Source organism: Lonchura striata, chromosome 2 (assembly GCF_050655825.1).
Source record: "Lonchura striata isolate lonStrDom1 chromosome 2, ASM5065582v1, whole genome shotgun sequence".
Classification (NCBI taxonomy): domain Eukaryota; kingdom Metazoa; phylum Chordata; class Aves; order Passeriformes; family Estrildidae; genus Lonchura; species Lonchura striata.
The window spans coordinates 114891348-114917584 of NC_140704.1; the positions used below are offsets into that span (position 1 = coordinate 114891348).

General features: G+C 40.1%; 1 protein-coding gene across 30 annotated transcripts in view; it reads left to right on the forward strand.

Moving 5' to 3' along the window:
- Positions 1 to 26237, forward strand: part of DTNA (dystrobrevin alpha) — a 221835-nt gene that overhangs the window by 149987 nt on the left and 45611 nt on the right. For all 30 annotated transcript variants that reach the window (XM_085572090.1, XM_085572095.1, XM_085572093.1 and 27 more), the window contains 6 exons: positions 3617 to 3830; positions 10990 to 11075; positions 12555 to 12709; positions 16939 to 17044; positions 19011 to 19177; positions 21635 to 21759. In XM_085572090.1, the coding sequence (XP_085428216.1) occupies positions 3617 to 3830; positions 10990 to 11075; positions 12555 to 12709; positions 16939 to 17044; positions 19011 to 19177; positions 21635 to 21759 (853 nt within the window). The remainder of the gene's footprint in view (positions 1 to 3616; positions 3831 to 10989; positions 11076 to 12554; positions 12710 to 16938; positions 17045 to 19010; positions 19178 to 21634; positions 21760 to 26237) is intronic.

Genomic DNA, 26237 nt, shown 5'->3' on the forward strand with positions numbered 1-26237 from the left:
ATTTTCTCTCAGATGTGTTTAGTATACTGATATTATTAGTCCCATGTCTGCTAGCCTCTGGATATTTTCTTTCCCAAGACCATCATCAAAACTAACTCTGGATATGACTATGTTATGAGAAATATAATATTAGTAGGAAAACAAAACAACAAAAACCCCCATATTAAAATCTGTCCCTGTAATGTGGCTGATTTTGCATCCTTATTCGGTATTTATGATAAGGTTGTCCTAGTAATTTCTGCCTTGATCTGTAGTGCTTGTACCCCTGTTTGTCCTGTTTCTTGGATTGCTCTCTTATTAGTGTAGCCTGAAGTCGAGGTGAGCATCTGCATGTGGCATTACTCCTTCTTTTGCAATTTGCTATGCCTAGTAACTTCTCACATTGTTACCTTTCTGTAGTTCATGTTTGATGATTTGCACACATAACCAGAAGCCAACTTGGCAAAACTGCTGGTGGATGGTGGAAGCACCTTCTTCATCTGTGTGGTCTTAATGACCAGAGACAGTTCCCATGGCCAACAACAGCCTGCTATAGACCTTGAGGGAAACATCCTGCTTCACCTTTGCTTTCTGCCTATCCTTCCCACTTAATGCCACCACAAAATACATGCACATGGTCCAGCCTGTTCCTGCATCTTCTGGCATGTTGCTTGGTACTTCTGGTACTTTCCTTGGCTTCCTTATGTGGTGGAATTGACCCTTCTCATTAACCCTTCTCTTCTGGACCAGACAATGGTCTGCTTTCTGGTGACTTCCTCCATTCTCTGGCCTCTGAGCCATGTGGAGAAGCCTCCCAGAAAGGGTCAGTTATTACATGCCAGTTGTCTTCCTGGAAATTGTGCATCTTCCGTGTATCCAGATTACTTCTGTGACAGTGAAAACTGATTGAGTGGGAATGGGAATGACTGCATTAAAAGGATCTGAGACCTATGCCAGATTTTTTATGGGGAAGTTGCTCTTCCACTAGCCAGAAAACAAACAGACCAGTTCAGAGATTGTGTACTCCACCCACCCAGCTGTAGTGGGTTGACTCTGATTTTATGCCAGACACCCACCAAAGCATCTACATCACTCCCCTCTGCAGATGGTCAAGGGGGAGAAAATATAACAAAGGGTTGAGATAAGGACACAGAGAGATCACCCACCAAATAACATCTCAGGCAAAACAGATTCTAATTAGATATATGAATTGAATTTATTGCTAACAAAATCAGAGCTGGATAATAAGAAGTAAAATAAGTCCTTAAAAACACCTTTTCCCCATCCTCCCTCCTTCACAAGCTCTACCTCCTCCATCTCAGTGACACAGGGAGACAGAGAAGGGAGATTATGGCTGAGGTTGATTCTGCTGCTGCTTAGGGAGAGGAGTCCTTCCCCTGCTCCAACCTGGGGTTCCTCCCACAGGAGACAGTTCTCCATGAACTTCTCCATCCTGTGGACAACATTTCTACACAAACTGCTGCAGTGTAGGTCAGTCTTTCATGGGATGCAGTCCTTCAAGGACAGGCTGCTCCAGCATGGGTCTCCCACAGAGTCACAAGTCCTATGAGGACACTGCTCCATCGTGGATTCCTCTCTCCATAGGTTTGCAGATCCCTGCCAGGACCCTTCTCCAGCATGAGACTCCCACAGACTCACAGCTTCCTCTCAGGCATCCACTTGCTCTGGTGTGAGCTCCTCCAGGCGCTGCAGGTGGATCTCTGCATCCTCCTGGATGTCCATGGGCTGTAGGGGCACAGATACATCACCATGGTCTGCACCACTGGCTGCAAGGAAATCTCAGCTCTGGTGCCTGGAGAATCTCCTATTCCTTCTTCTCCACTGACTTTGGTGTCTGCAGAGTTGTTGTACTCACATATTCTCACCCTGCTATTCTTTGGCATTAATTGCAACTGTGCAAAACCCTTTTTTTAATTCTTCCTTAATATGTTATTCCATAGGCATTACCACTATTTCTGGATGGTGCGAACTTGGCCAGCAGTGGGTTCATCCTGGAGCTGGCTGACACTGGCTGTGCCAAACATGGGGAAACTTCTGGCAGCTTCTCACAGAAGCCACCCCTGTAGCCCTCAGCTACTAAATCCAGTCCATGCAAACATCAGCTTAATTCAGGGTAACATTTTGAAGACAACCTGCCAGCATACAAGTTTGCCTTTTAATACAAAGATAAAATAAATACTTTGGTGTTGCAATGAAACTGTATCTTGTAGGTTTTCACAGTTCTTTGCTAGGGAACAGCAAGAAGTGGAAAAGTGCCATGTCTAGTCCCTAAAGTAGTTGCTGCTACTGTTACCACTCATCTGTATGGTGTGTCTTCCTCTTTGGGCTTACACATGTGCTAGCAGGGTGTTGGAGGCTATTTATTCCCGAGGCAAAAGAAGGGAAACCCAATCATAGGGCAGAATTCTAGAATAAGTAAAATGACTGCATCTGGTTTCATCATCCATCTGCTATCAGCTTACATTTCCCTGCCATCAGACCATCATGTCACATTGCAGTCTGAGACAGCACCTGCAAACTAATCAAGTAAAAATATATAATGAGGAGGATTTTATTTAAGTTTCTCTGTCTACAAAAACAAGGATCTCCTTCCACATACAGGTGGGTTTTGATACATCATAAGACATGTCACCATGCTGTGTAATGAGAACTATGCTGTAGTTTGACTGGTGAAAAAAAGAGAATTTTCACCCTGAGTCTCCTGATTTGTTTTTTATTGACACTTTAGTAGGACAGTAGGTAATACTTAAAATAGAGGGATGAACTTTTGAGTTCAGGTTTGAACTAAATCCAGTTTTTAAATTACTGTAGCAGTTTCTTCATTTTTGGCACAGTGTTCTTCTTCTGGAAATGGCAATCCATGGCAAGCCAATCATACTGCCACAATAACAGTGCTCTGCAAAGTTTTGGTACAATATGAAGGGTGAGCAGAGATTGCCTTTAAGCTATCTTTGTAGGTAAAAACAGGCCCCATCAAATTCAACTTAGATCAGGACTTCATCAAAGAGAGAGATTTAACATATCATTTATATTTAGAAGACATAAAATATGACTTTGGGATCACTTCATTATGTATTATTTGTTTAAATGTACCCTGACTCAATTACAATTCTGTTTCTGTAAAATATTTTGCTTTCTATACAAATTGCTGAAAAGAATATTCAAAATATCAGTATGTGATAAGCACTTAGTATTCGTAGGATCTTCTGAAAAGCCCATCTGCTATGCAAATTAATATCTAAGAGTAATTTCTGAATGGGGATTCATAAAGGCATGGTTCAGAAAAATAATTAGCATATGTTTACCTTTCAGTGATTTCTGTAAAATACAGATTTTTATTTGAATACTTTATACAACGAAGAATGATTTTCCAAGCTGAGGTTGTATTCATTACAACTAGTAATATCAATATATTGTTTGCTTATTAACAGATTTCCATTTTATTTGCTCATTCCTTCACCAGATTCAATATACAGTATGGAAAACACATTAATTCATTTAATTATTCACAAAGCATGTTGTACATGGTTGTGTTATTCCCCACCCCGTGGGAGGAGGTGACTCTTTTTCTCAGGAGCACGTTTTCCCATCTGAGTCTTTCTGTCCTGTCCCCTAGTACACCTGGTGGACATCTGGAATGTGATCGAAGCCTTGAGGGAGAACGCCCTGAACAACTTGGATCCCAGCATCGAGCTGAACGTGGCTCGTCTGGAAGCTGTGATTTCAACCATCTTCTACCAGCTCAACAAACGGATGCCAACGACCCATCAGATCAACGTGGAGCAGTCCATCAGCTTGCTGCTCAACTTCCTGCTAGCGGCCTTCGATCCGTAAGTCTGCCTTTCCTCCCTCCTCTCCCAGCTGCTGAAAGGATTTTACTTCCTCCAGAAATATCTCTTGAAATCAATTGAGCAGGCTCAATTCTGTCCCACATAATGAGCATGTGAATAGTGCTAACTAGGGAGATAACCTAAATTAAGGGCCTCTGCTTTCCTTTCTTTTGAGCCAAATTCAGCACAACTGTGTTTTCATCCAGCTACTCAGACTTGTTCCAGTTTATATCAAAGAAGAATCATCTACAGAAACAAATTCACATGCGCTTCTAATTTGGCTTGTTGTTTATTGACACACCAGTGGCTGACACCACTGCATTGCCTCTGCAGCAGTGCCATGGGTTAATAGCTCATTATTTTGAAAGAGCTCATTTTCCTGCAAGTTCTTGCAGCTGTAAGCAATTTTTTTTTCTGGCTCATGCCAGTGCAGCATGATTTTGAGACCATAACAGAAATAGGATTAAAGACCTGGAGGTGATGAAATTCATGTTGTTTATTACTGCATGGGATTCATATTACAAAAAGAACAAGTTTGAGACAGAGCAAACCACTTAAAATAATGCGTATTCTGCGTATATCTGTTGTAATTTCTGAATACAGTGTTGGTAACCTGTACTGCAATATTTGCAGTCCTCAAAACTCAGTTATTGGAGAACAGCAGTTAAGTCTGACTGGTGCAAATGTTGTCACTTTATGGCTTATCTTTTGAAAATTCATCAGGAGAAAACACTGGCCATTAAACATTAAAATAGGATGCTTCCCCTCTCTCTTCCCAGTTCTCTCTCTCACTGCCCTGGTACAGGATGTCATTGAGCACCTCTCAGTGCCAGACCAGCCAGTGGCTCAGTTGCCATGGCAACAGGGAGAAAAAATAGGTGTTCCACATGAGAAGGCTGCACTCAACCTCTCCTCCTGCCCCTCTGAGAGGAAGAAAAGCCATTCCATTGTGAAATCATAGCCTTCAAGAATATTTTCCTCCCCTTAAGGGCAATAAAAGAAGGAACAGGCATTTTAATTCATACCATTGTGGCTGTGACAAGCACACTAAAGATGCTGGAAATTACCAGATGCATTTACTGCTGCATGCCACAGGTAAACTGCTTCCTAGCTGGTAAACATATGGAAAGACCCTGGTCTGTGGAACCAAGACCTGTGATACTGTGCTTATTTTGTAGCTCACTGTAAAGGGGTAATGATCTCAACTACACAACACAGCTGTTTGCAGCATAATGGAGTAGAGGAATTTAGTCCCCTAGAGGGAATCAGAGCATATTTTTAAGGGGATAAGGTTTTGCTTCCCCTGAAAACATCCCATGTGCTGTGTCTGGGATCCTGATGGGATCCCCCTGGGGTAAAGAAGCTGTGACCCTCACTCCATCAGTCAAGAAGCAGCTCAGTCTGTTGTGCTGCCTCTGAGTATAGTGCACGGGATACACTTCCAGAAGGGCAGAGACACACAAGGAATCCTTAGGAAGAGGCTCCCAGCTCTGAGGTCAGAGATAGAGACTAGCTGCCTATCACTCCATATTAAATTCACCAAACATATGAGATGGTGTTCATGTGCAACCTGAGATACTTAAGTTCAGATTTCATGGAGAAAGATGTCAGCAAGGTCTCCCTGTACTGTAATGGGAGTCTAGACACCTGCCACAAATAAAGACATACCAGTTAAGCATCTGATTATCAAAATGTGCCCTACACTTTAGTATGACTCACCATTGAAGTTTTGTGTTGGATATTGGTTTTAACAGCCACTGGTGATTCAGGTTTCCTGGTTTTTCTGGGAAACAGAGGGAGGGAAGTGGCTCTACATGCCACAGGGACAGTGTGAGAGCTGCTGGGGTCTAACCAGAGCTGCTGTCTCTGCTTCCTGTGTGGGTCCTTTCTCTCCCCTCCAGAGCAGCAAAAAGGTCATTGTCTGTTGAAAGTTAGAAGTTGGTGGAAATAGGAGCAAGGACTTGTGGTCTCATATTCAGGGAGAAGCAATGCTTTGCAAGCTATCCAGAGGGACTCAGCTGGCTGGAGAAGTGGCCCCATGGGAATATCCTCATGAGGTTCAGCAAGGCCAAGTGCAAGGTGCTGCAGGTCCAGAGAAGGTGGTGCAGCTTTTCATGTCCCATTTGGAATCCAAAGAAAGTGGAGAAATGGAGTCTGCGACCTAGTGTATATGAAAGGACCACAAGGGCCAAGTTATTTCATGTTTTAAAATCTTAACAATCCTGCCACTGTCTCATTTATTTATGCATAGTTAATATATATGTTGCTCTTTATGTATTGTACTGGCTGAAGTTCCTCCAAACTTTAAACAGAGCCTCTTCCTTCTTTTATAGCCTGCTGAAATCCTGGCAGGTTTCTCTGCCCTCTGGCAAGGAGTGTTTCCTTAGGCCTGCAATACAGATGTCTTCTCAGGAGCTACAACTTGGCTAGCAAAACACAAAAGGACCACAGTGTGCTGCCATGGCATGTGGGCAAATTTAGCCACTGCCGGTGCTGAGCTTACATCCCCTTCTCTATGGGTTTTTTATGGTCTTAGGGATTCATTAGGCCCACAGATAATTATATTTCTCTGCTGAAAGGAGAAAAAGTGGGGGAAAATTACAGTGTATAGAATTTCATGTGAGACTGAATGGGATGTTCCTTCGTGCTGCTAAAAGTAAACTAAAGTACAACCTTATAAAACTGCAAGCCAACAAATTCAAAATTCACAAACAGAAATACTTCTCCAATTTATTTATCATTAGTGTGTGGAAGTCAGCATCATGTGGTAAATGACCCCGACAGACCAAAACCAGTGAGCAGAATGAGGTGGTCAGACTTTAGAAAAATCTAGACAGAAACATGCGTGATCTACATTTTTAACCACAGGTTAAAATTAGGCAATAGCTTTTGCTTCAAGACCTAAGGTGATTAACTGGCTTTATGAAACAATAGCACACTTCCTTCACTTCCTTACACCAAGTACTCCAGAAAAAGTTGACAAGCACAAACCTCTCTGAAAAATTTCTCCCAGGCTGGGATGAAAGCCTAGGCAGCAAGGTGGAATGTCAGCCTCATTCAGTTGAGTTGTTCTCCAAAAACCTCCTTTTAAACAGAGTGTGAAATATTCTGTGCTAGATCATCTCCAGCTATTCCTGCTGCAAAGTTTAACTGATAAGGAAATAGCTGAATTTTCTCTGTTCCTTGACATACACTAGCCTATGTATACAGTTGTGGGTCCTGGGCTATGAAACAGACCTTGCCTGGCTTGGGGGGAGCTTGACTTCTACAGAGAAATGAGGAAATATTCATGCCCTTCTTTAATCTAATGAACATTTGAATTGTACTGAATTGTTTCAGTATATAAAGATGATCAATATCCATTTTGGAAATATAACTTCTTGCTCATTCATCTATTCAGAGCAGTAAAGTGTTTAATTCCCTCTCTTTTCTACCTTTGCCACTCATTGAAAGCCACAGAGGCATTTACAAAGGAAGTCCAGCAAAAAAAATACATTTCAGAGATTTGGACATTATGCATTTTGCTCTCCTACATGAAAGCATCTCAGTAAATCTCAATAAAATTTTATCTCTAAAACCTCGTGAAAATGGGAATTTGTAATTACAGCCTCTGACACTTCAGAATTGACTGCCCTGGTTACGCTGGCTAGTAACCAACAACTGAAGAACTTTTGTTACTTTTGCAAAAGATACCTTAAAGTATTGGGAGAGTACCACTTAAGCCTCACTAGTGAGAGAAATGGTATTTTCTCAATGCCCTTTTCATGGGACACAATTGCTGTTTCTAAAGATGTGATGCTATTTCTTGATGGCTTTCCCCACCATGTGGCTATCTCAGTATGGGTGTTGCTAGAGATTCTGACAAATGACGGTGTCATCTATCTGGTACCACTCTCCTTGATGACCCAAACAGCAAATTCAGGCCCTGGAGCTGGACTCAGCCTTGAATGGTCTGTGGATTTTGTCAGGCATTCTGTGGGGTTCCCTTGCTCTGGGGACAGGCTGTCTCTCTCTGCAGCTATGCAGTGGAAGAGGAAACCTTCTTTGCTCTGGTGTCTAAAAGCATGTATAATTTTTTGCCCATTTTTCCCCAAGTAGAAGGAGATAACCTTCAACCCTGGCTATCGTTACCTTTCCTGTGTACTCCATCCTGTATTGTTAAATGCACATCAGCTTCAAGGTTTGCTTTTGATATCATTTATGCTTCCTGCTGAAGAGTAACCTCAGTAAGAGAGATGCAATATAAAATCAAAATATTTGCTGTCCTCTCCTGTTTCCACTAGTAAAATTTATTTCTCTTTGCATTAGCCAGCCCAAAGCTGCTTTCAGGGAGCTCGGACTTCTCCCAAGATCTTCCTGCTGCTATGAGCCACTGCCTCAGCATTTGCTTTTGCACAGCAAACACTGTAAGGCCTCAGTGCTGCCAGTCAGGGGCATCTGTAGTGCTTAGACAAAGCTTAGGGCACTTTTGGATATCCAAATTATATTGGTGAGTCTTAGGCCCTGTTACCCTATCTGCTCATCAGTCATGTGTATTTAAATATGCATGTGTGTATATGCACAGACACACACACACACACACACTCACAGAGAGACATATATTTGAAGGGCAAATTTGGTTTATACTGGCTCTTCTGATGCTTTTAGGAATACAAATCACCAATAAAATATACAGTGTCAAAATGAATCAACTCGAATGGAGATTGAAGAGATAAATCATATATTTTCTGTTTCTCTCTTCTATAACCATTTGAATATGGGAAAAGCCAGTGGCTCTAGGGTGGAAAGCTGAAGACAAGTCGATATGTCTGCCATGCAAAAATATAATCCTATTAGTAAATGTAACTAAACCTCCTGGGAAAAAATAATCTAAATCTGAAGCACTTCCACATCTTTTTAATCTCCAAGTCTTCCATTGCTTCTTAATAATGCCATTGCTTCTAGTTAGCTGTTTTGGTTTGTTTTGGTTTTTTGTTTTGTTTTGTTTTAGTATAGCAACTCTTTTAAAGCAGATGGAAACCTCATGATGAAACAGTGCAGAAAAATTCATAAGGGTCTAAAGGGCAGCATGCACAAAAAGAATACAGAAGGACCACACTCTCAGGTGTAACAGTGCTAAATCTGATTTACACAAATCAGAACCCAGTCAACAAAGAATGGAAGTACAGAAGTCTGGAAATTCCTCTGCTGTGATTTTAATATTCTGAAGCCAGTCAAAGAGAACTCATGTAATGAAAAAGTGTACACAAAAGTCACCATTAAAAAACACAGTAAATACTTCTTTCTTAAATACTGAAATGGTGAATTAATTACTTTTTCCTTGTATTTCCAGTTGATTTTCTGGCAAAAAGCAGAATTTTAAATGAGTGGAAAGGATAATTAGAATTTATATTTAGAATTATGGGTTACACTGATGTACAACTAAATCTAATTCAATGAACTTTAAAGATTATTAGCTAGTCAAGCTTAGGGAAATTACTCATATTCTAAAGTCTGAGTGATTTAATGAATGCAGCAGTGAAGCATGTAGCATGCATCAATGTACAGATGTGAGTATACCATTCATGTCTGTCTTACATGTATTTTTACTGCATTAGTCTGGTTTAGGATTAGCAGAGAAAGAGGCATAGTCACAGGTTCCATGTCTTTCCAGAGTCAATTAATCTTTTAGTTCTGATCAGATGCAATTTTCTCCCTTAAAATTATGAGTAACAATGAATGAACAGAGTAATTTTAGAAATATTCATGAAAAGGTAAATTTCTGTGTACTACTATTGCCATTGCAGTTAGACCATCCTACGTAGGACATGATTGTATACATTAAACAGGAAATTCCTTATAAGATTGTGCTCCCTAGTAGGGTAGACTGAAGATCACAGAAACTTAATTTACAAAAACTTATACAAAACTTCATTATCTAGCCACATCATTAATCCTGTCAGAATTTAGAAGGAAATGTGGCTGCCATTTTGCTAATCTCACAAATACTGGTTGTCTCTTTTTTAAAGCATGATTACATTGTCCCCACTGGTGTCATTAATTAATATCATTCATTAATGTGGGAAACTGTGAAGTAATGCCATGGAGTTTGGATGGTGGATAGAAGTTGATCCTGTGCAACTCTGGACTCCTACTGCCTTAGTAAGATTCAGAAAATTCCAAGAAAATTCCAAGAAAAAACACATTTCACCATTCACCATGTCAAGAGATTAACATTAAGAAGCAGATGAACTTAGGAGAGCATTCTCATCTTTGGAAAGGGGCTGAAGACTAAACTGGGACTGATAGGTGTTTGGGGGGCTAAGTGTGCCATTGCAGTGTGTGAAGTCATGTTTTACTTCTGCAGCTCAAATAAACCAGGTTTTCTGTGATGGCAGGTGATCACTGAGTACAATCATGGCTGTAAAAGGAAAATGAGGAATGAGAGGAATAATAAAGTTAAGCCATTCAAGCTTCGGGACAGTTGGGGGAAGAGTTGGCAATGTGCCTTTTTGCCCCAAAACAAACTCTTGGGTGAATATGGGGTTTATTAGCATTTAGGCATTGTAAATTGCAAGTAGCCAGGTATAGCCTCCCCTTGAACAAACCAGGGACAAAACTCTTCTCCATATCACAGCATATGTCCTTCACTCATTCTGGATGCAGGCATATTCCCCATTTTTCAGCAAAGTCCTTCTCCAAGGTTCCTGGGGGTCAGGTGTATCATTTAAAAGGCAATTGTCAGGACCTACTGACAGATACAGATGAAGTTTGTGGAATGATGTGAGCCCTGTGTGCTTTTTTACTATCATTCCCAGTGCTGATTTTTTCACTTATTTGCCAATCTTCTAGGTCCAAAAAATTCCCAAAGGACTTAGGATAGGGAAACCATGAGTGTGATAGGTGCTACTGTATCACAAATAACAGTAATAACTATCACTGTAGTGTATAATGTGATAAAGTTTAATACTGAGCTTTATATACATAATAAATCTGCTCTGAGATCTTTACAGAAAAGTGCTTCCACTAAACAAACTTTCTTTTTAAAGGACTTATTTCTCTATATGTCAATCCACATATATTGTGTATTACAGTAAGTGATGTCAGAAATATGCATTTTAATTGAAAGAGTCTCATAAAATGGACATGTAAAATATGTCTACTTTCTACTTTTGAACAGGGAAGGACATGGTAAAATTTCCGTTTTTGCTGTCAAAATGGCCTTGGCAACTCTTTGTGGAGGAAAAATTATGGACAAATTAAGATGTAAGTGATATTTTTTACCTGTTAAAAATTGTTATTGCTGGATAATTAACAGTACAAATAGAAAAGAGGGAATTAGGATAAACTATAGTTTCTTGGCTGGATTTGGGAGTTGCCCTTTGTATGTCTCTAAGTAAATTCTACTACATGCTTGGTTGAACTTTACACTGAGGTTTTTAAGGACAAATTGCATACATTGAAGTTCTTATTGGTAGATTTTGGTTTTCCATTTGTTATTGAACTCAAAATACAAATAAGTGCCTTAATATCATGAAGTATAATTTAACAATTTCTTCTGATTATTTTTTCATAACATCTATGTCTTTTCACACATAGAAGACAAGTGTATTTATGTACTACTTATATTTTCTTCCATAGGGCATTCTTATGCCATGTATTTTGATGAACAGATTCTCATTTAGTATGATTTATTCCCAGTTCCCCAATAGCAAATATATAGTTCACTTGTAGCTGCAATGGAAGACTTTCTGTTTAGTCATATGATGTCAGGTCTAGAACACCATTTTCCAGACTTTTTGACCAAAAACCTTCAGTTTCCACTGAGCCTTGTATCTGACCCCAAGAAAGCTAAATTTACAAATTATAGTTGTTTACAGTAGACAACTAGAAATCCCAAGTGCTGGTTTAGTCTTCCAGACTTAGTGCCATTTTTAAAGTATTATTTCTGTGTAGAAACTCAAATACAGACGGAGCTAAAGTTACAAATTATAAATTGAGCACCATTTGTTCCCTAAACTGATTTTTGAATAGGAACTGGGTCCATCCAGTGGAGGGCTGAAGTACAGTGATGATTTTTTGGGTCAGCAGTCCTGGAGTCCTGTTGTCAGAATTTCCCTTCCAGGTTCCTGGAAATGTAGCAGCTGACATGACAGACTGAAAAACAATAAATGTTCTTTAGTCAGAGATCTCCTGCTAAGCAGAGGATAATTTTAAACAAGCAGAGAAATAAGGGCTGACAAACTGACATCACTGCAATAATAAAAGTGTGATATTTTTATACATAAGAAAGGGGGAAGAGTGAAAAATAACACATTGGCAAGACCTTCATTGCTTTATGTGTCCAAGACAATAATAACTGACTTAATGAACCCATTGTCAAGATTTTGATTTGACGTGATAAACTGGCAGTAGGCAAAAAGTTGATGTAGCGTATCTTGTCAAATCAGAGCCTTCTTATCTGATTAAATTACTGCCTCATGCCATGCATCAGACTTCGCTTAGAAATGACCACGCACAAAGAAAAACAAATCAGGACTATTTTAGTATTAAAATCAGCTATGCAAATATTTCTTCTTGTTTTCTATTGAAAGCAGTCAGAAATAAAGATGCGGTAATAAAGGAGGTTTCCATAAGCCAAACATGTTTACTACTTGTCTTTCAAACCAGATGATACTGAACTCAGAGCACATCTCTAGCTCACACTGAAGCTGCTGTGTTCTTTCCTTCTCTTTCCCCCCTCAGATATTTTCTCCATGATTTCTGACTCCAGCGGGATGATGGTTTATGGCAGGTACGACATGTTTCTGCGCGAGGTTCTCAAGCTGCCCACCGCTGTCTTCGAGGGGCCTTCATTTGGTTACACTGAGCAGTCGGCAAAATCCTGTTTCTCACAACAGGTAAATGAAGAGACACAGGGTCTCAGTCACCCCTCTGAGCAGACCAAGACTCTTTCTGTCTTATAGATAGGTGCATATTTGCCCAGGAAACACAGGGCTGGATGAGGGGAAGCTCCACTCTGCTGATTTCTGGTGTGTAGGTTTGTTGCCTTCAACAGGAAGCTGGTCTCAATAGGTTCCCCATATAACCATGAAGAGAGAGGTTTAGTCAAAACATGATTCAGAGCAGGATCTCGATTTACACATTCCTAAATTAGGGAACTTCCTAATTTAAGCACCAATTACTTATATACCTTTAGGTATTATATATATTTATACTCCAAGACATGTAGTCCTCCACTCCACTTAGTTGGTGTTGGCATAAACATACAGAAGACTAACTTCTGCATACAAAGCTGAAGTTCCAACCAAAAAAAAAAATCAAACCTCATATTTTTCTAGTAATAGACACACAAGTTTAGGAGTGAGAAGAAAATCACCTTAAAACTTTTTTGTAAATGGGAATCAGTATGTATTAGAAAATCCCTAGTCTCTTACCAGTAACACCAGTGAGATAGGGTCAGGAAAGCAGTGAATTTATCCTGAAGAATATACAAGATTTTTCTGCAGCTCAAAAGACTCAATAGGTACACTGAGTACAGCACATTGGCTTCAGCTAATACATAGCACTTCTGAAAATTCCATAATTGTGTCTGGTTGTCCAGTTCTCCAGTGGAGAAAGAGACAATTCTTCTGGCTCTTGCCACACATCACACCATATAATTCCATAAATATGTAGTAAGGGAATATGCTGAAACTGGGACAATGTTAGAAATAAAGTTGTATTTTCCTTCTCTTTATCTTTTCATTTGCTAACTGAATACTGTTGAACAAGTAAGTTCAATGGAGCAGGAATAGTGTCATTTTAATGCAAAATAGAATTTCATTTTTTGTATTCTCTCAGTTTCATCACTAATCAATAGGCACTTCAGTCAACTGAAAGATGTTGAGATTCATTTGTTGAGTCATCTCCCAATTCATTTTAATTGGTAATGTTTGCATATGTGAAACTAGTCTTGTTTCACAGAGGGAGACTTAAAACAGCACTTCATTTTTTTTGAAGAATTTACATGGTGAAGTGGCTTCTGGTAGTTTTGTGTTAAAATAATGAAAGAATGCTCTTGCATGGGAACAGGGTATTCAAGCTTTGCATGTTGGACATGCTGTTATTATAGATGAAAAAAGGAATTTCTTTTCCTGAAAAATGTCATTCAGACCTCATTTTTTATCTCAGTAGCCATCAGAAATGGCACTTGCTTTGAGATTGCATCCAGCTGAGTGGACCAAATACATTAAGGTACCTTTAGAAACAACATCTGCAAGCAGGCATTAGATGGTTTTGTTTACAAGCTCCACTTAGAGCTAGCAAGACTTAAGTCTCTGCTGTAGGTACACAGCAGGTTTACAAAGCTGCAGTTTTGCATCTGGAGGCAGCCAAGTACTCTTGTAAATCTAGTCTGATAGTTCACTTAAATTAACTTTATGTAGTTCTCATTACATCCTCACTAGGGATGAACCAGTGTTTTGAAATGAAATTCAGATCTTGATGACATCATGATAAATGGTATTTACAGTCTTAGTCACACGCAAGTCATTCTTTCTCTCTTATATCACATGTAGCATTATCAGAAGCTGATAGCTTGGAATAAGTTTGGCACTCTCACTCATTCTCACAATGGGTCACTTTTGCTTTCCAGAAGCCTTTCAACCCCCTGGTATATAAAGATTCTTCCATTTCAGGGAAATAAAGAATTCTGGGAATTATCTGGTTATGGTGTCAAATCCATTCAGTTTACATCTGAAAGGGTTTTTCCTTTTTCAGAAATGTTTTATTATTCCCAATTCTACTGGTTTGCTTGATCCAACCATGTATTTTCCTCTGCCAGTGAACCACTGCTAGATTGAATGTCTATTCAAAGTAGAAACAAGAGTGTTTGCTCATCAGCAAATTTTTGGGACAGAAATGCCCAATTGCTGGAGCAAGTGACTTAATGCTTCAGAATACAAATCTGTGGCTCAAAAAGGAGTTTTATCATCACCACTTTCCCCCATAGGTAGGACTGATGTGATGTTATACTGTATTTGTTTTAAACAGTATTGTTATTATTGTAAAAAAACACTTTAAAAAAAAAAAAATCCCAAACTAAAAAGATAGACACTAACTGCATTTTCTTAGCACTTGTCTAAGTGTTATTCCACAAACCTAGACTCCATCTGTGTGTAGTGTATATTTAGAAAACAGCTTTCAGTTTAAACTTTCCCAGCAGCTGAAAGAAAATTGCAGGAGGAAAATGTATGGAAATTGCTCTGACAGTGTCCTTTAAAGGGACACTGCTTTTTCCTCTAATCCATAAAATCAGTGATCACCAGAGCTGTTTGGCCATAAAGCTGTCATTGCCTTATTTGGTGCCAATCAGATTTTAAAGTTACAGCTGCTTTCAAAAGCCCAATGCATCGTGGAAGAGCTGTTATTGTTTCCTCATCTAGTTGCTTGTTAGACTGGTTGTGTGTGTCTCTTCAAGAGCAGAGGGAAGATCCAAGGCTACTCAGCTCTGCAGTAATGGGGCACTGGAGGTCTTTTCTTTTCCTGGGCTTCCTTCCACCTTTTTTTCCCCCCTATGCTTTCAAGTTCTGCTGCAGACAACACAGGCATTTACTAGCAGCATTGGTCAGCAAAGCTGTGCCAAGCATCCACAGCAGAAAAAGAAATCCACATCTCCAAAAGAAAGATCCTTTTCTCTGAGCTGATGCTTACAGGCATAGGATGCCTATTTGGGAAGTGATTATCTGCTCTCCATCACTGGGAAGATAATTCATACAACAAGCAGGTTGTAGTGTTTGACTGGACTTTCACACTGCAGTTATTGTGGGGAAAGGTAGTATTCCAGTGAGATTTAGAGCTCATATTCTGGCTGGTTTTGTTCATTAAATAATCAAGCCCATTTTCACTGTAGCCTGAGGTGTTTTCTCCAATGGACAAACATCTTTATATATTTCCAAATATCTTGCTGTGTTTCATCCCTGAGACTGTTGCAGTGTGAGATGTTTTCCATTGATCAGTCAGTGTATAAGAGAAATAATGTTTTTATTTACATCTGGTGGTAATTGTGTATAAATTGAACGCAGATACTCCATCTGGAAATCTCAGCTCTGAAAAGAATTCCACAACAGGCAGAGATGATACATGTCACTACATAACTGCTGCTTAACTTTCTCATGGGGTAATCATAGTTCTTTAGCAAGTTAAAGCAGCAGCTTATGCAATCAGATATGAAAATTTAGCTATCCCTTTGGATATGAGGATACTACTTAAATATGTATGTCTATAAAATATATCTACATATATTCTCAGCAGGGGTCGATATTTTTGCATCTTAAATTTTATTTAAGGAAGGCTCATTTGCTGATTGAAAAAAACAAATGAACTAAGATTTGGAATTACTTTCTCCAGACACCTAAGAAATTTAAGACCCTAGATTGCATTTTTTAAATCAACAGGGATATCTTGGCGTTTAAATCTCTTTGAAATTTAAAGGGGCATAGGTCTCTAAGTGCTTAAAGGCATGAAGAGTTCAGGAGCGTTGCAGTCCCTGAGCATATGCAATCTTGACATCCCACAATCAGAGTTCACCCATAACTAGTTGCCATTGCTCCTTAGACAAGCAAAGTTTCTTAAATTTCAGTAACAAAGTGCCTGCAGTGGTCTCTCATTATTCTGTATTTCTTTCTAACTTGTACTCCCTTGCCAGTATTTTCTCTCATTTTCTTTTTTTGTGTGCCATCAGCAGTGACTTTTCATTTGAGAATTGGTCATACACAGTGATAGCCTACATGTACTTGTACTTGTCACACGATACTCAAAACAGATGAGAACATGCAGAGTTGAATGCCACCCTTAACCACAAAGCATCTTCAGGCAGTGACTCTAGAAAAGAGTCTGGAAGTGAGTGGGAGCTAAGTGTCTCCAACCCAGCCTTGTGAGAATGACTTCTAGTCATCAGTTGTATCATTGTACCAACTAAAAATAGTCTGGAAAAGCTTTGCTAGTATCACTTGTTCTTTTTAGTAAATATGGGTAAACAGTGTTTGAAACTTATTCCCAAGTGTTTCTCTAGAGACAAGATAAAATAATTTTGAGATGTCTAATTACTGATTTTTTTTTGTGCATGTTTGTTTGCTTGTTTGAGCAGAAAAAAGTCACATTAAACACTTTCTTGGATACTCTCATGTCTGATCCCCCGCCACAGTGTCTAGTGTGGTTACCACTTCTGCATCGACTGGCGAATGTTGAAAATGGTAAGTAAAGAGATGCTGCCAAAACACAATTACAAGAATAAACTTTGGTGTGATGATTTTCACACACTGTAGATAGTTTTGTAAGAGCTACTGTACTGGGTTCATTGACTCCATGTGCTATTTTTAAAGTGACTGGTAAAATATTTGAAGAAGTTTGTTGGTCATTCAGCCAGGAACATGGCTTAAATTGTGCTGTGCTCAGGAAGTTAACCTGATCGTGTCTCTTCCTGTGCTCTGGATAAGCAAAGAGCAATAGGACTTCATCCATTCACACATATATATTTGGTAAACTGTCAAGACCACAACTTTTATTAGCTATGACATATGGCAGCAGAGAGGGAGCAGCTTGGCAGTTTCCGTTCATACAGTATTCCTGGCAGGAGATGTCAGTGCAGTGCAAAACACAAGCCAAAAAGTGCTTAGGAGGGATCTACTCCTAAGTCTACACTGCCAGACCATATCCTCTGAAAAGGAAGTTCCCTGTGGATGGTGTGCATCCAGTTTTGGTGATAAAAGGAAAAGGAGGAAAAGTTGTAAGTGTTCCTGTGCTAAACAAATCCCTCTTCCACTGAAAGGCACCAAGGTGGGTGAGGTGATGTTCCCAAGTCCTTTTTGGCTACAGAGCAACCTATCTATCCCACCTTGCTCAAACTCTTGTCATCCATCCCTGTCCCTCACCAGTTTCACAGTGTTTCCTAGCCTAGAGCAGAAACCCTTCCTGATGCAAAAGTCTGGCAAAGAACTAAACCCCTGACACATTCAGCACTGATCCAAATTTTCCCAGACTGAACCTTATGACAGAAAGGCAGAGGGTGCTTGGGAACAAGGGGATGTTCAGTACCCTGCGGTAAATTGGGTACATGCAGTAGTGAGGAAGGAGGAACAGAAATAGCAGTATTGCCCGTAAGGTGCTTCCAAATATCTCAGTTGTGCTTTAGCATTCTCAGTGACTTGCCTCCTTGTCACTATCTGCTTCTGAACAGAGAACAGGTCCCTCCAAAGGCCAGCTTTACAAATCTGGGCATCCAAAGCTACGTGTTCAACTCCATATATAATGACACCACTTGTACAGATGAGAAAGCAGTAATTAAAAGACAATAACACATCTAAGTACACTTTCATCCTTTCAGTAGTCATGTAGCTAAGTTTGACTTTTCCTCCAAGATGCCTCACTTCAGCTGCTTAAAGCACAACAAAACATTCAGCTTCTCCCAGTGGTTCAGCTGCAGTGGATTTTCCCACATATAAATTTCCTGTCATAGAATAGTTTGGGTTGAAAGGAACCTTAAAGATCATGCAATTCCAACTCCCCAGCAGGGACATCTTCCACTAGACCAGGTTGCTCAGAGCCCCATCCAGCCTGGCCTTGAACACTTCTGGGGCTGGGTCATCCACAACTTCTTCAGACAACTCAATCCACTGACTCATCATCCCCACTGTAGAGATTTTCTTGGTAATAACCTAATCTAAACTTAGCTTCCTTCTGTGAACCCATTTCCCCTTGTCCTGTCCCTACATGCCCTTGACAAAAGTCCCTCTCCAGCTCTCTTGTAGCCCCTTTAGGTACTGGAAGGCTGCTCTAAGGACTCCCTGGAGCTTTCTCTTCTCCAGGCTGAACAACTCTCTCAGCCTGTCTTCATAGAGAACCCTTATCTTCGTGGCCCTCCTCTGTACTCTGCCATGTATTCTGTTAGACACTGAACACTGAACACACACTTTTTTTGCTGCTGTGAGCACGGGGTATGGATACCAGCTCAGAAGTGAAGAAGGGCTTAGTGCCCCATGTTGCCGGTGGCTTAGCACAGGTTGCTGTATTTTCTCAGGTCAGGGCTGTCAGCAGCATCCAACGCTGCAGATTGCTTTAAACAAAGAAGGGAACACCCATCAGTTCGGGGTTTGTCCATAGATTTTTTCTAGGTGTTTCTTTGTTTTGGTTTTTGGCTCACCATTTCTTTCTCCCGCACAGTCTTCCACCCCGTCGAGTGTTCCTACTGCCACAGCGAGAGCATGATGGGGTTTCGCTACCGCTGCCAGCAGTGTCACAATTACCAGCTCTGTCAGGACTGCTTCTGGAGGGGCCATGCCAGCGGTTCCCACAGCAACCAGCACCAAATGAAAGAGTACACGTCATGGGTAAGGAAAGGCTCCTGCCTCGCTGCAGACCGCTTTGCCCTCCAGCCAGCAGAGAAGCCCCCAGCCACAGCTCTGGGCAGCTGTCTGGCTCAGGCGAGCTGGGAGCTGGGCTGGCACTTTGGATTAGTGAGCCTGTCTGGGAGGCTCCAGCCTTGGGAGCCATCGGGAGAGCGTGGAGGTGGGAATGGTCTTTTCTGGGTGAGGATCTGGGGCGCCGGTGACGGTGCGTGCCGCGGTGAGGGCAGCGCAGGAGGGGCTGGCAGCGGGGCAGCAGGCTCATGGCAGCTTCTCCCGTTCCCACAGGACTCACGGTAAAATGCTCATTGGCTTGCTCTGTTTGGCTACGTCTAAATGAAATGATGAATACTTAATGCTCATTCATCAATATTTTCAGTTGAGTGGCTGCAGCATATGCGTAGCATTTGGGATGATCCTGGCACTGTAGATTTGAGTGTGGTCACAAGCTTAGATCCACAGTAGTGTTTACTACAGAGAAAAGCTCACTTCAGTCTTTTTGTTATTAATCAAAATAATGCAGTGTTTTTCCTAAGCTGAAAGGGAGCTATCAACAGCTGCTGGAACCTTAACCTTCCCTGAAGGGCAAGAGACTTGTGGACTCAGCTTTCCATGGACTGGAGCAAAGTCCCAGTTGAACCCCTTGGTTAAAAAATCCTTCAGGATTCAAACACAGACATCAGCAGAAAATGCCTAATTCATCTCGAACATTTCAAAAGTATACTGTTAAAAAAAAAAAAAAGGAAAATTACGTGTATAACAAAAGTTCCCATATTTATGGTGCTTTGAGTTTATTATTTAACAAAGTTCTGAATTTTAATACTTTTAAAATGTCTGCTTTTCTGTTGATGGAACAGGCAAGGGTTAAATTGGACGTGGTTTGCTCTGTATGCCAGTCATAGAGCCCTGCGCTGTATCCTAGCAGACCTGCGTCTGTAATTGTTTTTGTGGGTCCTAATTGCTGCTTGTTGCATAGACACAAATGGCTGGAGTTTAGTATCTGAATAGGAAAAGTGCCCACTATGTAGCTCAGACTCCATTCCTAACAGCAATTTGCGCTATAAAATCCATTTTTTGCTGTAGCCAGGGAGCTGTAATTATAGGTAGGAAGTAATTGGAAAACTTAAGATTTCTGCTCAGCGGAAGACAAAAAATGTGACCACATGCCTAGTGCTTTCAAATGTTTCCTTGCCAGAAACAAATGTTTTGCTTCAAGTTTGAAGTTGCCTTTCTGTAGCATTCATTAGCATTTGTTCAAACCTGCTTAGCATTCTCCATAATGCATTGGTATTGAGCTCCACATGCAGATTGGAAGTGTTTATGGGTGCAGTGGAAATCAACTGTTCTCAATTCAGAGTGAAATTGCATTTACAATGAAAGAGAAAGAGCTTGAACTTTACGTATTTAGGTTGGATTTCTCTAGTAGAAATATTTCATTATAAACTTGGTGACAGTCAAGTTGATGCAGGATGTATATGCACAAATACAAAACCCTTTCTGTCAAATTCCAGGAAGATTTTTCCATTTTAGCCTCTCAAGCTGTGTTTTGGGAGAGGAGACAGTATAAGGATCACTAACCCTCTTTTACTGGCAGAAAACTGAATCACAGAGAGATGAGTTGAATTCCCTGAGAAACCCTCACACAGCCTAAGAGACATCTTGGATCTCAGAGATTGCTTAGAAGGGAAGCTGAGTTTAGTCCTCAATTGCTTAGTCTCCAAACAAAACAGAAAGCAGAAAATACTGATTTATTTTTTTTTTTACACACTGATGAAAATTACACTTCTTACATGGACTGCCCCCCATCTTTTGGGGACAGTGACAGTACATCAGTCTCTTTTGAAGTGCTGTTGCCACAGTGGGGCAATTTCTGGCAAGCCCTTTTCTCAAATTTCTATTCTCCAGTGGTCAGTGGCCACAGGAGGTGGAAGAGAAGCTTTGTAATAGGAGCTAAACAGTACAGGGTACTGGAGGTGAGGAGGGAAATACTAGTGAGGGAGAAGAACAAAGCAGCCTGGTGCCTGGCCCATATCTAGGAGGAAAATGGTGTCCCATACAGTGTATCTATAGGGACAAGCATGCTCAGATCTGTTCTCCTTGCATTCCCAAGCTGGTGAGGTACAAGCCAGCACCAGTCCAGGTGACACAAACTATGCTGTTCTTTGTTCAACAATGCTTGAGTGCAGCATTACAAAAGTGTGGTCACTTTCCCTATAGATACACCCCCAGCCTGCTCTAAAGGCTGCTGAAGGTGACAGTAATTCTTTCCCAAATGCACCACTCTTTGCCTTACCAGACTCTCAGCGTGGGAGGGGGGCAAGGGGGATGTCAGTCCATAGGTCTGTGAACTGTTAGAGCTTCCTGTAGTTTTGTGCTTCCTGTAGCAGAAACAGTATGCACCTTACTTGTCCAGATTACCTCTACCTTCCTTGTTCCTCCCAGAAATCACCTGCTAAGAAGCTAACTAATGCACTTAGCAAGTCTTTAAGCTGTGCTTCCAGCCGTGAACCTTTGCACCCAATGTTCCCTGACCAGCCTGAAAAACCTCTAAACCTGGCTCATATTGTGTAAGTATCTGTGTGCTGTAGACAAAGTAAGCTTTGTTGTAGGAATTGCTTGCACCGAGTGTAGATACTACAGCTCTGAACAAAGCAGGAGGCAGATGTGGTTTGTCCAGCTCAATGCATCACAAGTGCAAATTTGCTGGTATTTAGTGTAAAAGTGTTCTTCTGGTGTGACTTCACCTGTAAAAACCAATGGGATATGTATGTACAATCAACTACTGAGACACAACATTGGAATGTCCTCATTCTCCTCAAGAGATGTCCATGCAATTTCATGAAGTTTCAGCACTTTGGGATGTATTGATGCTGAGAACATCAGTTCTGTCATCTAGAGACTCTTAACTTCAGTGTATCACAAGTATGTCTTGACACAAGGCACCAGAGAAAAGTGAAATCAGACTAATTTTGTAAAAAAAGGTGTCAGAGTTCTCACTGACTTGAGTGAAGCTGTGGCTTCACCCAGCCTTGAAGAACTGAGTTAGTCTGCCCAAAAAGTGGGTCTTCAACTGCCAAGTCACTTGATAAGAGTCTATTATCCTCATGTTTTGATATGTTCAGAAAGCAAGATTATTTTTTGGTGTAGTAGCATGTCACTACTCTTTTTCTGCAGGAGTCAAGAAACCCAAAGCAGAAAGAAAATATATTTGTGTAGGGTGAGGAAAGTACCACTTTGGATGGGCTTTTTTCTGAAGCATGTCCACTACCCATAGTGGCAGACACTCTGATTTTCTCGTTTATCAACTTGACTTAACCTTTGCTTCTTGGATCCTTTAGAAAAAAAAAAAAAAAAAAAAAAAAAAGGAGCAGGGAAAATAGAGGAAAAAAAACCCCATTAAATTTCCCATAAAATTAAGAAAAAATTTAGACACTGGTTGGAAGAAAGGAACAAAGAAATTAAGTTGGAAAAAATATTCCAAAAATACTGCCTTTAAATTATTTGTCTTATTCTGGTATACTTCTTAAGAAAGTATCTTTCTTAACCATGTTCCCAGGGCTCCTGATGGAAGCATTTTGGGCAGCAGCTATTAGAATTGTATTTCCATGCTGCATACCTATGTTACTGGCTGCTGGAACTGCTCTAGTCTGTAATAATTATACATATTTACCTTTGCCCATCCTGAATATTTGTATGTGGCATCTCTAAGGGCAAGTGCACACCAGCCATTGTGGGCTGTGCAACACCTGGAAAGTTCACCCAACCTGCCTGGCATTTTAAGGATGAATTATACTGATGGTCTTCCTTATGTGGTAATAGCACAACTTCTTTAAGGTGTAAAAGAGTGCTCTGGTATTCAGAGACAAGGTACCTCTGACAGATATATAGTGCCAAACCCTTGTTGCACTTAATTGTCAGCTAAAACCCCTGCACCTCTCTATGGAAGAGTTGTGGGAGGATGTTGTTCTTTGGCAGAAATGATCTGGAGTTGGATCTGCTGAGCTCTCTCACTGCTGTGCCTGGCCTAGCTGGCAAGTCAGTGATAATTTCACAGGGCAGATTTTGGGCATCCTTAAGGGAAATGAAGAGAGACAGAGAGCTTGAAACTGAAAGAGAAGCCTCTGTTCCCTGTTGGCAGAGGGATCATGAAGGCCTGGGGATGTGTCAGAATATAAAAGGTAGTGAAAACTGGGCTACTGTGAATGGATTAAATGCATTTAGGCAAGGCAAGGGGAAGGTACCATAATTAAATAGGAACTGATCCAAAATTTTGCTGTGAAATTAACACCTTCCCTTATTCCTAAATATACAGACAATTTAGAGTGATGGGATGTGAGAACAAACCTCCATCTATTCTGGTTTATGACAGTTTCTCTTTATTCATAGATTGATGGTAATATAACTTGGCAATATATATTGGCTACAATGATGCATGAGTGAGAAACCTTTAAATTGTGGAAGTATCAGGATCTACAGCATAATTGACACAAATTAACTGAGGGGAGAGCTATGCTACAGAACCTTGTCGAAAATATCTTCTCTCCAATGCAATTTTTATTTTTAAACATAATGAAAGTTGAAAGAAACAGCTCTGGGCAGGAATCCAGACAAAAAAGGGAGTTTATATTTGCATTAGATGGAAGAATTTTGGCAACAAAACAGTATCCTTTTCTTAGCTTCTAGCTTAAATGGGGACAAGTGCTCCCTGCATTACTACAGAGACTTTCCTTTTGTTTGTTCTTCCACCTTTGCCTGGCACCAGACAAAAAGACTGCATGGCTTTTTTGTTTTACGGGTGCCACATAAAATTTTGAATTAAGCAAGAAATATATCTAAAGCCTCATCTAGAGAAGTAGTTATCAACGTGTCATAAACCTGATGGTAGAACTCCTCCCACTGACAAAAGGGTCATTCTTCCTCTCTGTACATAAGAATAGCAACATGAAAGAAAGTCCAGACAGCAGAGATGACAAATGGCATGGCTATGGAGGTATTTTTTAAATCAATTCTGCACTGGTCTGACTTCATTTCCATCTTGAGCCTGTGGGAGCATTATTTTTGACATCAGTGTAAACAGGTTAGAACAACCTGAAGCACTTTGGAAAATTCCTCCTATTTAATTTGGTTTATTACTGTGGATATATGTTGTGCTGTAGCATACTTCTATTACATAGCATATTTCAATAGCATCAAATGTTTTCTGTCTCCTTGAGGACAGTTAATTCATTATCACTTTTATCAGAAAGCTTAATCACTCGCTTTCAGGAGCTTAAAAATAACCTCAAAAAGGTGTAATTTATAGTCAGTAGCTGAGTTTTGCTTTCCTTTGCAATAAAGTCTGTTGTTCTGTCTTAGCACATCACACAACTCTATGTGTTTGAACATCCATTTGATAGTCAAGTGGAATGTCAGGACTGTGACAGTGGGCATCAGCCTTTAAGAAACTTGCATTAGTTTAGTATATTTTTTTTCATTGTGAGAATTGACAAAGTTATGCTAATCAGGAAATCTTAGCATGGTCTTGGAGTTTAAAGGCATTTGTACACAGGAGTAACTTTGCTTTTGTAAACAGATTAATGACCTTTTATGCAGAGGTTCTCATGCTTTTTGCAGAATGAGGGTAATAAGAATGGAGTATGTCCAATGTATTACTTAGACCATGTACATATTAAACTGACAATTTAATTAATGATCTATTTTCCATTTTATTCTGCTGCAAAAGAGATACTTGGTGAGTATTTTTCTTCTTTAGTAAATATGTTGAAAGAAAAAACTTTAAAAATTGTGATAATCTCAGTACTACCAAAAAAAAATTAAATTAAACACTTCTCTATGAGTATGGAAGACAAAGGACTGCCTTTCAAATTCATGACTGATCAGAACTGAAGTTTTTAATGTGGTTCTGCAGACACAGCAGGGTTAGGTTAAAACTGTATTTTCATATAAATAAACAAATAAATAAATAACGCTCCACATCCTACATCTTTCTCTTCACAGTTTTAAACTTCTTAAGATCAGCGTAGCATTATCATGCTGAGAAATTCATTTACATGTTTCAAATACCATATTTTTGCCTGTTGTATAAGAAGTTACAGAACAAAATATATAGTAATAGTTCAGTTCCATGCAGAACTGGGTTTCTTGGAAATGGTTGACCAGTTGTCTTGCACAATTGGAGCCCAGTGAATATTTTGCAGATGGCTACCATATTTCAATTTGTGCATCTGCAGAATTCAAAAAGCTAGATAGGTCTTCTACAGAGCCTAAAGGGAATATTAACCAAATTGAGGTCTGAATTACATGTGGCTTCAGATTCTGCTCGTAGCTGATTGAAAGCCCTGTGATTTTAATAGCATACCTTTTAGTTGTTCCTGTGTGGATGGATCTTTTGCCCAATGTTCCATAAGCATCTGCTAAGAAGGGGAAATTTCTCCTTAATGGATACAGAAGGAGAAAATTACACAGGTTATTTTTAAGAGTTGACAGTAAAAGAAAGCAGAGGAAAATTCCTTCTTGTTTTATTTTTTTGTAAAAGCAGGAAATAAAGAATATAATAATAAGATCATCATTACTAAAGGGTCCTCTTGAACTAAATACTTACTCTAAATTTTGACTTGAGGTTTGATGTACTGGTTAAAAAGCTTTGCCATCAAACCAGTTTAAAACTCCATGTGTATTTTATGAGATGCTGAGGGCTTGGGTTCAGTTTGGTCACTCCATGTGGCAGCATGGAGCTTAGCACCAGGAATAACTTCATGAAAAGATGTGTCATTTCTTGGCAGTTCCATGCTGCAGACCTCCATGCTGTCACAGAAAACTGACTGCCAGTGCTCATCCTGGCTGGTTGAAAGCAGTGACTGCACCCTGGACTGTTGCCTCTGGAAAGGAATAATGACATCATGGCTGTTCTACCAAAGCAGGGGAATAAAAGTTGAGCAGGTGGCTTGAAACTCACCTCAGAACACACAAAGGCATTATTTCCCTCCAGGCCTAAGTACCAGTGTATTTTTATCAACTTCTTAAAACCACAGCAACTATAATTGGA